The sequence below is a fragment of the Cydia splendana genome, chromosome 5, assembly GCF_910591565.1.
Source record: "Cydia splendana chromosome 5, ilCydSple1.2, whole genome shotgun sequence".
Classification (NCBI taxonomy): domain Eukaryota; kingdom Metazoa; phylum Arthropoda; class Insecta; order Lepidoptera; family Tortricidae; genus Cydia; species Cydia splendana.
In genome coordinates this window covers 15,804,258-15,817,772 of record NC_085964.1, presented here as the reverse complement: position 1 = coordinate 15,817,772, position 13,515 = coordinate 15,804,258, and the positions used below count along the sequence as shown (strand labels likewise).

Genomic DNA, 13,515 nt, shown 5'->3' with positions numbered 1-13,515 from the left:
GTAAAATTAGTGTAGAATAATAAAATTTACGAGAAGGATCTAATTTGCATTTAGACATCCTAAAGCAAATTAATTTCTCTATTTGCAATTGATTCATAGAAAATAGCGGCGTATTTGCTTCATAACAAAAACCACCTTATGTCTATTACAATACGTATAAGATCAGTTTAATTTAGAATTGTCAATTGACTATCATTACAGTAATCTGGCACGCTAATGGGAGGCAATTTAATATCGCTGGAGGATGGGAATTTATTTGTTTGTATATTTTATTATACATCTATTATATAATCTGTATTACTTTTGTGCGAAACCTTAGACCCGTGTTTAAGTTAGTCGGACTTTTAAATACCAGTAGGTATTGATTTCTAAAGAGACATGCAAATTTTGAAACAATATCTTGTGATTAATGCATTAACTTTATAAATATATTAATGAGAAGGAATAGTATCGAAATAAATGTAATTCAATTATGTATTAAAAATTATTAGATTTGTAGGCACCACACGGTGTACCCTTGTTTTGCCGACAAACTTTTCATCGAATATTATTTCATCGACAACGATTCATCGAAACGTTACTACTAGTAAAGTAATATTGGTTGGCGTTATTTTGTTTCATATACTATTTATTTCAATTTTTCTTACTGCGTAGAAATACTATTCAACGAATATTACTTGATCGCTAATTCGCTTCAAATTATTTTAATTAACACAACTACTAAACATTGCAATTCATTTGTTCGACGTATTACTTAAATACATTTTTATATGTCGTACTACACATTTATAAATTTTTCTGTTGTAATAATTTTAGATTTAGGTTAGGTTAGAACTGCGACCCCACACAGAAACGAACGGCTATCAAAGTCGGTTTAGGTTAGAACTGCGACCCCACACAGAAACGAACGGCTTTCAAAGTAGGTTTAGGTTAGGTTAGAACTGCGACCCCACACAGAAACGAACGGCTTTCAAAGTAGGTTTAGGTTAGGTTAGAACTGCGACCCCACACAAAAACGAACGGCTTTCAAAGTAGGTTTAGGTTAGGTTAGAACTGCGACCCCAGACAGAAACAAAAGGCTTTCAAAGTAGGTTTAGGTTAGGTTAGAACTGCGACCCCACACAGAAACGAACGGCTATCAAAGTCGGTTTAGGTTAGGTTAGAACTGCGACCCCACACAGAAACGAACGGCTTTCAAAGTAGGTTTAGGTTAGGTTAGAACTGCGACCCCACACAAAAACGAACGGCTTTCAAAGTAGGTTTAGGTTAGGTTAGAACTGCGACCCCAGACAGAAACAAACGGCTTTCAAAGTAGGTTTAGGTTAGGTTAGAACTGCGACCCCACACAGAAACGAACGGCTTTCAAAGTAGGTTTAGGTTAGGTTAGAACTGCGACCCCACACAGAAATGAACGGCTTAGTAAGTAAAATTATTGTTACCAACCTATTTATAATTTTCCCAAAATGAAAATGACACAAATTAGAGCACATAGCTATAATCGCGCAATAATTTTACGCATAATAGATTTTATTAAATACAATCCAAAATGAAATAAGAAAACCCGTAAAGAAATACCACGATATAAACTATAAGTATACAAAATAAAGATTTTTAATTTTAATTTAATTTAATTTAAAATAACTCAAATACCAATCAAAAGTCCTTCATTTAAATTTACTAGTATCGATTCTTCGACGCAATAACTTGAAACGTTGTCTTCTAAATAACATTCGATGAAATGTCTGTCGGCAATTCAAGGGTAAACCGCACCACACATTTTAACTGACAAGGAAGGGTACCCAACTGCCCGACACCGATTTGATTTATTTTGATATATGTTCTGGAGTAGTCTAAAATAACGGACACGTATTTTTTTTTAGCTGCTTGGGCAGCTCATTTTTTTATGTAAAAAAATAATAATAAATAAGTATAATACATATATTTTTATATAAAAAATGAGTTTGTGGTGAAATGACAAAACACGTCCCCATTCTTTATTCATGTTCTCCAACATATAACGAAACCAGTAATTAATTATCAATTTTTTTGAACAAATCTCTTCTCAGAAATTAGGTTTGGTCAATTTTCAGTACTTTGAAGGCCATTTTCTCCTAACAGGTTGAGTTTGGGCAGCTAAAAAAAAATACGTGTCCGTTATTTTAGAGTACTCTATAACATATATCAAAATAAATCAAATCGGAGTCGGGCAGTTGGGTACCCTTCCTTGTGACTAACTTTATTCACTCCCGCATTTGTTCGTTCCTCCTAGGTGTGTAGGGTTCCTATACCTAATTTTGAATACCTATGTGACAAATATCTGCATCAATCCACCTGATTCCAGTGCATCTATCAGATTAATTAAGTTTTGACACCAACACCACGAGGGAAACCACGAAGTTTTCTAGTTTTTTTTTTTTTGTTATGAGCAATTGCCAATTTGGTAATGAACAAACCAAACATCGCATGTTATTGGCTAGCATCACACGAAATAATTGGCCGTTACGTTTTTGTGACATCATAAATATTTATAAAGTGTGTCTGACGGCACAACGGAACAATAAAAAGTATGAGTGTTGACAAAAAAATTTAATAAGTAGATCAATTCGATGGCGACAAAAAGTTGCGTTATTTTTAAGGGTATTTTCCTCTTGCTTGCCAAGTCGCGAAGAAAAAGTGGAATGTAGGTGTTTGTTATTCTGAATAATGTTTTAGTATGCTGAATCGTCTTCGCTTTAGTTTTTAATGGCTCCGATGGGCAGATAGCATTCGTGACCTGTTAGGGAAAATAACTCTGTTTTGTTTAAGTTAATCTTCGTACCTAAGTACCTATGCGTGCCTCACATATCTGTTGTTATTTTTGCGATAATAACTGGCAAGTATGTTAACGAGACGATGCTTCTGTTAAACTAATTATAATTATTATGGGTACTTGAGCACGGCGCAAATAAACCACACGCGCCTGTACTGTATACCTTTTAGTAAACATTACATTACCCTCATTATAAAACAGGTCAAAAGTTGGTAAGAAATTAATGCCAAGGGCAAGTCAGTAGCTACACGACTGATTGAAATTCAAGACGTTTTTTGCGTATCTATAGGTATATCATGTTTACTTTTTAAATTTGTCTTATTGGAATTATTGGCAAGCCAGTTTCAACTTTTTTACATCTTTTCCTTATACGACATTCCTTTATAAACACGCTTAATGCACGAACAATAATAATTGCATCAATAAATTGCTCTGTTAATTAGACTAAGATGATATTTGAATAAAAAATATTTAGGCTTTGACACGGTCGCACGACTCCTTCGCGGATGAAGTCGCGGACAGAGGCTAGAAGAGTACACATTTTCCAGCCTTAATTACATCTGAAAGTTTATACTTTAGTGACTTTAGTGTAAACTTATTTCAAGGAAATAGTAATCTTGAAGTTGTAATAATAGAGTACAAATTGCATTGCAGGCAACAAGCAGATAGCGGCGCTGGTGGTGTGGGCGCGCGACATCCCGCACTTCGGGCAGCTGGTGCTGGAGGACCAGGTGGCGCTGATCAAGGCCTCCTGGAACGAGCTGCTGCTCTTCTCCATCGCCTGGCGCTCCATGGAGGTACGGCACAACCACACTGTTTTATGTTTATCTAGACAAGCCAATTTCTACTTCACTTGGGATGTAATTAAAGTTGACAAATTCTGAACTTGGCTAGTTTTTATACCGACAAACTAAATTTAAAAAAAGTATTTAACATAGACGAATATATAACCAAATATATGGCCAATTTTTACGTAGGTGTGTACAGACCTACGTAAAAATTGGCCAAGTCAAATCCTGAACTTTAATTACATCCCAAGTGAACTAGAACTTGGCACCCATAAATCTCAATTCTTTTACCGGCGAAGTCAACAACGACGCAAATCTTAATATTAAACTTGGCTCTCATTTCACATTTATGTTTTGATGAGATATTGCCTTTACGTGAACCTTTTTGCAATGAATTAAGGTCTAATATTGGACTGTTGTGTCTTACTCTTAGTGCAACCACCTATACTAATAGAATAGGTATGCCAGTGTAACTAGTAAAACTCAATATTTAACATTCATAAAATATGAAATATAAGTAATATAACAATTGCTAAAAAACAGGTTTTCTCATAGGTAGTAAAACTTTTTTAAGTAACACACCGTTTAGCTCATAAAGCGTTGTAACACCTATTACTCGTAAAAGCAAATGAAACCACACTAATCGCAGCCAAATTGCGGACGCAACTAGGATTAAACAATAATCAAAAACAGATGGTGCGCGTCGATTCATTTATTCAATGCGCTGGCATTGGCTCAAATATCGCCTTGGGCCCCAAATGACATCTGCGAAGGTGTTATTATAATTTTTAATAAATAAATGTTTGCAATAAAAGTAATACTTCTAAATTGATGTAGTGCACAATAACCATAAAACTCGTATATTGTTAATAAGCACATGGCTCATAAAAAGGCAATGTGTCTTGCATGTAACTGCACTATTTTATATTTCTGTACTAGATGAATTGAAAAAAAAGTGCATAGTTAAGAACTGTAGTTTTAATTTAATTGTGGTGCAAACATAATGGAGATTTAATTTAATTTATACACATGTAATTGTATTGGTGTAAGCAGTAAATTTATGTGTATGAAATAAATAAATACAACACAATAGTTCGTATTTTCCTCGCGTGGGTGTGGTAAAAAAATATTTTACTCTGTGTCAAAGTTTGTGTAACCCTGGCGTCCTAACCAACGATCAAGATTCCACATTTCAGTTATGGAATCATTCGCTTGCTCGGGTATCAATAATTAGTACGAGAGGTTAAAAGAACAACTTTGCCTCTTCGTAAAACAAATAATTTATAATATTTGGGTAACAAAATGGAACCAATTAAAAGTTGACGAATAAAAACTCAATTAACGCCTTAACTATGTACATTTTTATTGCAATTCACTATTCACTTGTTTTTTATTATGGAGTTATCTTTAATTTATTGTAACAACATTTAGAACGTCAAGAAATGGTCAAACTGGCCTTAGATTTCGTTAGTTGTGTTCGATTATTTTTGAAGTCTATTAGCACATTTATTAACATATTAGACAGGTAACACGTATTTGTTTTTAATTTCATATTCAAATAAATGTAGGAATTTTTGTGGTCCTTGCCTATAAAATTGAAGAGGTGTTAGTCGCTGATATTGTGTGATATCACTGATATCGTTAGTAGGCATGTTATAATGGGGTTGGCCGGTGGAAGTTTTTAGCAGATGGCGCCATCATAGCTTGCCCCGTCAATCCCTAGAATTGTGTCAAATTTTTGTTTTTTTAATACCCTGGATGCCAGCTCTTTAAGCCAAATCTTATAGAAAAAGGGGCAAGCTATGATGGCGCCATCTAGGCAAACCTTTGACAGTTGCCAACCCCATTACTTACTTAATATAGTGTTTATTTTACTTCAAACCAAAGGTGACAAAGTATTGGAACGTGATTCGACTATGACGCCCAGCGTACGTGTAAAATGGCCTAACTTTTTACCCAATTTTAGCCTCTAGTGCACTGCGTCAAAAAACGCCTTTGTCTCAAGGGCAAAGTATAGCGCAGTATTTTAGCGGCGGCGAAATTCGCCGCGAAAAATAAACAAACGCATGTTTATCTTTAGAGGCTTTTAGAGTTGTTTTGCGTGATGTGAGACGTTACGAATGTTTTAATTGGAATGTTGCAGTACCTGGAGGACGAGCGGGAGAACGGGGACGGCACGCGGAGCACCACGCAGCCGCAACTCATGTGCCTCATGCCGGGTAAGCGAGAATACATTTGTAGAGACATATTTTTCACAAGCATTAAATATTTCAAAATTTGCTTTAATTTTTTTTTAATGTGGTGGCATAATGCGTGCGACCGGGAATAGATTGTGTGATGGCTCGTTAGCTCGTCATGTTGAGCGCTATTTTATTTATTTATTTGACAGACCTAATCAGCCGAAAGCATATGTTTGGGAGAGAGAACGCTTGACATGTGTTATCAATTATATAGTTTGTTCAATATTAATTATGTAGTAAGTATAATGTCCCTTAATTCCTTTGAAAAAGATCTTATCTCAGGGAGGGACATTTTCGAAAGGATAATTCTGCAAAAGAGGCAATTAATTTTACTTTGGAGACAGAGACAGGGGAACATTTTACGACAGGGTCACTACGGGCTATTCCTAGCTGTTACAACAGCTGGGAACGTTTTTTTCACTTTAATATATTTTAAAAGGTGAGAAAAACATTTCATTTGGATAAATAACTATTCCAACTCTTAGGGTCTCCCCTGATATATCGACGCGCATTCGGCAAAAGCCGATAGGAAAAAGCTTTATGTCCACGCAATAAGAGCGAAAAAGTCGTCGTTCGGCTCGGCTCGCATCGACCGGCGCCTGCCGACGCGTTAAAGCTTTTTCCTATCGGCTTTTGCCGAATGCGCGTCGATATATCAGGGGAGACCCTTACCAATAGTAACACACTCGTCAGTACGCCCCCTAACCGGAACTGGTTAAAAATATAGTTATAGTTCAAGTCATAAAAATATAGTTATAGTGCAAGGTTAAAAATATAGGTATAGTTATAGGTCAAGCAGATCTTGTCAGTAGAAAAAGGCTGCAAATTTGAAAAATGTAGGCTCGAAGGGATATCGTCTCATAAAAAATTTGAATTTCGCGCTTTTTTCTACTGACAAGATTTGCTTGACCATCTATATATTGGTTGCAGGCATGACGCTGCACCGCAACTCGGCGCAGCAGGCGGGCGTGGGGCCGATCTTCGACCGCGTGCTGTCGGAGCTGAGCCTCAAGATGCGCTCGCTGCGCATGGACCAGGCCGAGTACGTCGCGCTCAAGGCCATCGTGCTGCTCAACCCAGGTCACTACACCATATACATATCAATACTCCATTTTTACAAGCTTTTATTTATGTTTGTATGTATGTTTGGGTCACATCCCACAAGCTAAATTAGCACATTCAGTGCCGAAAACCCGAATATCGGGTATTTTATGATTTCATTCCCAGGCCGGACGACCCGATAGTCGGGATAGTGCTACTACAGCTATATATGACTAAATTTTTGTGCCCTCGCGCGGATGTCATGTATGGCTGGGTGGCAATAAATGTGTTAGACCCACTTCCCATTATTCGATTGAGCTGAAAGTTCACATACATATGTAAGTTACCATCGCTGGTCTGATGATGGACACAAGAGGTGGGATAGGAACTCTATGATAAAACAACGCAAACTAATCGTGTTTGGGTTTGTTAGAATCGTCTTGATGAGTATTAGTTGCCTGTTGAAAGAAACGTACAGTCAGCTATAAATGCTTGTATCAAAAAATTCTATCAAAATATCAGTGTTTTGTCTCATAATGGAAATGTTTTGCATTCCAACAAAACATATATTATGTACTAAACAAACACATAACGTCTCTATAATGAAGAATGCGTATGAAGGTTCCCTTAAAAATGCTAAAAACATACCTTTCTGTCGTTGATTACCGTGTTTTTCTCTATGTCCCAGCTAGGATGACCGCTCGCGCTTGACCAAATCAAGTTGTCATCCTCTTCGTTTGACGTCTGTCAAGTCATAGCGTCTTCAACAGCAAGGCCCTTGCTGAGACGTTATGTGTTTGTTTAGTACATAATATATGTTTTGTTGGAATGCAAAACATTTCCATTATGTACATTGTCAAACACATAACGTCTCTATAATGAAGACGTGTCTGATATCTGCTGGTTGAAAGAAAACACCCATACGCTATGTGAATTCTCTATTAAATGAGATGTACATAATATAAAGATCTGCTACATATCTAGTAACAATTGAGATCAATAATCACTGTGATTTCCAATTGAGATCAGTTTCATTAAATAACATCATTGGTTATGATGTGTATTAGTAACATAAACAATATTTCTATTGAACAAAAAAGCAAAGTACCATTTGCATAATAAAATAATAGTTTTAACTTTTAACAAAATCAAGTGTTAATTTCAATCAATTTAAATTTAGGCACTGTTAAAGTTCTTATGGAGCATATCAGTGCTACAAGAATTTACTGGCTTCTGCACAGCACGATAGTAATGATTTTTAAAAGTTTGGAAGCACTTCCAATTTCCTCTATCCAATATTTCATCAATTGGTCTGTTGTCCAGCCAACTTTTTGAGGCGACTGCAGACCTTATGCTCCCAGGTGAAGCATCAATACCAGCCTCTTTGAATATAGTTCTTATCCATCCTGCAATATTTGTCTTAGAGGCTGGTTTAACATTTCCAGTTACTGTTATAAATAAATCATTAAGGTTTTGAACAGTGGAACGTCTAGGTTCTGATAAGTTTATAAGTAGTTTTATATGTCTAACAGGACAAATAGCCTCTTCAGGATGCGCAGTCAAGCACCATCCCGACTGTCTTCTGGTAGATGAATCCGTTTTGGAACCAAAAGCTGGCCATAAAATGACATTATCCTCTGATTCTATGAGGCTTTCTTCATATATTTGCAGTAAAGTCAAATCATGTATTCTTCTTCCTGAAGCTAACAATAATATTATTGCAGTTCTCCTAGCTGCATCAAATAAGGTATTTTTGGATGCTGTTGATAGGAGCCAGTCGTACAATAATCGTGTATCCCATATAGGGGGCTTCTGATTTATTGGTTTAGCGGAAGAAATAGATTTTAAAATCTGTTTAACTAGGAAACTCTTGGATAACATCTCTGAGTTAGCACAATAGGTAGCTATAGCTGACTTATGTAATAGAATAGTATTGTATGCCAGCTTGTGGGTCAGATGTAAGCTTGCCAGGAATCTTGCAACATCATCTCCAGTGGGAGATTTACTGTCTGTCATGTTTTCAGTACACCACTCTGCCCATCTTCTTATTGCTGGTGTATAAGTAGTTAAAGTAGATGATCTCCAACTCTTTTTTAGAAGTTCTTTTTCTTCAGTGTTCCATCTGGATATTTGTTTGCTCCACCCCCAATCATCCATGCCTGTAGCTCCAGGAGTTCTATTTGGGGAGGATGAAATCCTGTGGTCCTGTCTATCAGAACTCTCCGGAGGTTCGTTATCAACAGTGGTCTCTGTAATGCCCGTGCCTGAAGGTCCGGCATCCAATAGCATTGTGTCCACGCTGGTGCAATTAGTATGAATGTGCCCGTGGCTTTGTTTAGGTGGCGTAGCACTTGTGGCATTAGGTTGGGCGGAGGGAAAATCCATCCTAGTCGGTACTTCCACACGCGACTGAACGCATTGCAGAATTCGGCTGAACCATCTCTCGAGTCTAGTGTTACGTACCTTGGTACTACTCTTGATTCTTTGGTTGCGAATAAGTCGACTTCTGGCACTCCCCATTCTTTGAATATGGCCTCCGTTGCCTCTGGAAGTAAATGCCATTCTGGTAGAGGTTTTCCTCGGGATAGCCGGTCTGCTATGCTGTTGTACCTTCCCGGAAGGTAACAAGCCGACAGTGAAACCTTCAGCTGGTCGGTCAGTGTCAGCAGTTTGGATGTTAGGTTCAATAGCTGTAAGGACTTTGTGCCCCCCTCCTTTCTGATGTAAGCAACTAAGGTGCGGTTGTCCGTTTGTACCAGTATATGAGCACCGCCGAGGTGGCTCATTTGACACCTTATTGCAGCATATACAGCGTACATCTCCTTGAGATTTGAGTGCCATGACTTCTGCTTCTTGTTCCACGTACCAGACAGGTGAAGTCCGTTTAGTTGGGCTCCCCATCCCGCGTCCGCCGCGTCGGTCGTCAAGAAGTGAGTTATCTCCTCTCTCTGTAAAGGCACCGACGCCTGGCACAGAGCATTCTTCCACCACAGTATCTCTGCCAGAACTCCTGATGGAATCATCCTCTTTTGTCTTGGCCTGTTTTTGCAAAATTCTCTTAGAAATATTTGCATTCTTCGGCAGTTCAGTTGACCTCTGTGAACTACAATGTTGGCGAAGTTCCAATGGCCAAGAACAGTCTGTGCCTCTAGAAGTGAACACCTGCCCCGTTTTTCTAAGCGGGCTAGTTGGTCTTGAATCTTTAACACCTTCTGTTCTGGTAAAGATTTCTTGTTGTTCATGGTGTTCCAATACAGTCCTAAATACTCTAGCTCTTGAGTTGGCTCCAGAATTGACTTCGAGTAGTTTATTTTCCAACCCAGTTGCTCGAGAAGAGTCACAACCTCCGCGGCTTGAAACTTTAACTCTGAGCAGCTTTGGTTTGCCAACAGATAATCGTCCAGATATACTATTACTCGATAACCTCTGGCCCGTAGGACCTCCGCTGTCCAGTTTGAAAGGGCTGCAAAGGTTCGAGGTGCCGAAGAAAGACCAAAAGGCAGGGAGGTTAGCTGAAGCAATTCTCCATTGTAAACCACTCTGAGGAATCTTCTGTGAGACCTCAAAATTGGAACATGGAAGTAGGCTTGCGACAGATCTATTTTGATCATATAATCCTGTTCTTGCAAAAATTCTGGTACTGTTGTGTGAGATATCAGTTTGAACTTTTTGGTTGAAATATGCTGGTTCAGACCCCGCAGGTCGAAAATGGGTCGCACCCCACCATCTGCCTTCTTGACCAAAAACATCTTTGAAATGAAACTGGGGTTCTTTGTAGATGGAACCTCCAAGATCTTTTGACTCTTTAGCTGACTTATTACTTCTGTCATTTCCGGGGATACTTTTGTATTGAATCTTCGTTGTTGGTATTGTGTTGGATACGTCAGGGGGGGTTTGGTCTTGAACGGAAGCCTTGATCCTGTTATGGTTTTCAAAATAAACTGGTTTGCTCCAATCTGATTCCATCTGTCCTGGTAAAATTGTAGACATCCCCCCTGAAAACTCGGATTGTCACTTCTTCTTGGCCGAGGCATTGTTAAAGTGAAAGGGCTTATTTTGCTTATAGCCCTGTTTCTTGTTCTTCTTATCACGCCTTTGATTATTGTAATTGTTTGGTGTGTCTGACTGAACCTTCTTAGAGCTTGAGCTGTCATACTCTTTTTGTTTTTCAGGTTGTTTGCTTGGCAGAGTCTTCTTCTCCTTTATGTAATTTGGCGTATTTAGCCATACTTGGGTACCTCCTAGTGACTGTATCAGAGGTGCCATTGCTTCCCGACTGAATAAGTATTCATTACTCGGTGGGAGATTCTTCAAACTTGATTTGAGGTTAGTGTTAGATACCTCATTTAGAATACGATTCCGGCGTACCTCAATACATTCAGTTCTCTTTCCAGTTATTATTTGTAATGTATTTTCATAATTTTTATATATATCTGAGCCAGACCCGAAAATAGATGCAACTTTCTCATACAAGGTATTTGAATTCAATTCGTTGGTAACTGACCAGTCAACAAGCTCTTGTAATCCTTTTTTTAGTATATTCCGGTTATTCAGCACAGCATTAGCTAGGCCTGCTAGTACGTTTTCAGTTGAGGCAAGATAATCCTTGCCCTTATTGAAGTGCATTAGCTCCTCATTGATTTTTAACTCGACAAACCCAGGTGTTGCTAACACCGTCTTTAGTGAGTCTTTGTATCGAACTGCCTGCCAGGCAGGCGAGTTGAATTTATGCAGCTTCTCTAAAGCCCTCAAATTGTTTATCTCGGCTGGTTTAAGCACGGAGCCCTCTTTAACGTTTGTGTCTATCTCGCCTAAGTCTAGGACTCTCTTACGAGGGGGCACTAGCAAGTCGTCCGTCTCTTTCTCTTCACATTGATTAGACGGTCCCTCGTCGCTGGCTGATTGTGAGTGTAAGAGTACATTCGTTAAGTAACTCATCTGATTTATAATTGTGTCGACTCTCGGATCGTAAGCCAGCTTCGGAACCTGCTCGCCGTGAGCTTTCCGAGGCCGCTTATTTGGAGGCGGCGTCTCATCCTCCGAGGACGAAGACGACTCCTCTGATGATTCAGAGCTTAACGAGGGCTCCTTCTCCTCTTGCGTTCTCATTTTTCACAATATTAACTAGTATTTCACTAATAATTGTGGTTTTCACGCGAAAAAACGTGACGCTTTTAGCGGGAAAAAATACGCTATGACTTGACAGACGTCAAACGAAGAGGATGACAACTTGATTTGGTCAAGCGCGAGCGGTCATCCTAGCTGGGACATAGAGAAAAACACGGTAATCAACGACAGAAAGGTATGTTTTTAGCATTTTTAAGGGAACCTTCATACGCATTCTTCATTATAGAGACGTTATGTGTTTGACAATGTACATAATGTACCGTTTTAGCCCATGTGTTTCAATATTTTGATACCTAATGTTTTTGGTTGTCTGGTAGAGGTCCCTGGCTACAACTTTTACAATAGGCTTAAGTACAACTTCCTTGGACACTTTCAAAAATGTGTCCAAGGAAATTAGACATTCGAAATGTCGTGAGACTCGTGACCCTTTAAAGTTATTCTTTACAGTGCTTGCATTATACAATAATTTTAACTCCGTTCCTAAATATTTTAAATATCAAAGTTAGCTGTAACACAGAAGAAATAATAGTACTACCGTACAGAAAGGACACTTCCTACAAACCCGAACTTTGACAGCGATTCAGGGTCGAATCATGCTATCCCTTTCTAATATATGGCACTATCCCTTTCGGCTATTTAGGGTTGTCAAAATTCAAGAGATTATCTTATCTGTCACGCACAAGGGAGTCAAGTGGTGCCAACTCTAATAATTGCTCGGAGCAATGCTGAGCCGAGCGGAGCCGAGTTCGACCGAAGTCAGGAGTGTCTCCCCACTGGCTGTAATAGTGTCGGATAAAATAATGCGAAATTTAATATAATTTTTTGATGTCTTCATTACAGATGTGAAAGGATTGAAAAGCCGACAGGATGTTGACAATTTACGAGAAAAAGTAAGTAACATTCCTTCATAATTGAAGAGCAGCGAAGGGTGAATATGGACGGAAAGATTTTAAGAGCAACGTGCACACTAGCGCCACTGCTAAATAATCGTGACTATTTCAATTTAACGAAAGATATTTATAAAAGGGGGCCGCTACGTACTGTATGTTGTATTTAAGTACCTTTTGAATACATCAGATTAGTTTTTATGTTGCTGGATTCGTCGATCTATGAACTCAAAACAAAAACGGCCGTTTTAACTTTGGACGCATAGATTGACGAATCCACCAACGTAAAACTAGTCTAATGTATTCAAAAGGTACTAAAATACAAAATACAGTACGTACCGGCCCCTTTTTTTAAATATCTTTCGTTAAATTTAAATAATCACGATTATTTAGCAGTGGCGCTAGTTTGCACATTGATGGGCTCTTAAATAAAATTTTGAAAGTTATTTTAATTAGTTGTGATTAAGTACATAGAGGGTGTCCCAGAATTACCACGTCACAGTGACACCGGGGTAGGTCAACTCAAGAGAAACTTAACCAGCCTACATGACTCCAGTAAAAGTTGCACGCCTTTCGAGTTATTACCGAAATAAGAAAATGTAAATTTTCTCCTCAGTGTCAAA

General features: G+C 38.4%; 1 protein-coding gene across 6 annotated transcripts in view; it reads left to right on the top strand.

Moving 5' to 3' along the window:
* LOC134790831 (protein ultraspiracle homolog) overlaps positions 1–13,515 on the top strand; it is a 52,593-nt gene that overhangs the window by 38,166 nt on the left and 912 nt on the right. For all 6 annotated transcript variants that reach the window (XM_063761798.1, XM_063761793.1, XM_063761795.1 and 3 more), the window contains 4 exons: positions 3,464–3,606; positions 5,741–5,816; positions 6,768–6,917; positions 12,846–12,895. In XM_063761798.1, coding sequence (XP_063617868.1) covers positions 3,464–3,606; positions 5,741–5,816; positions 6,768–6,917; positions 12,846–12,895 — 419 coding nt within the window. The remainder of the gene's footprint in view (positions 1–3,463; positions 3,607–5,740; positions 5,817–6,767; positions 6,918–12,845; positions 12,896–13,515) is intronic.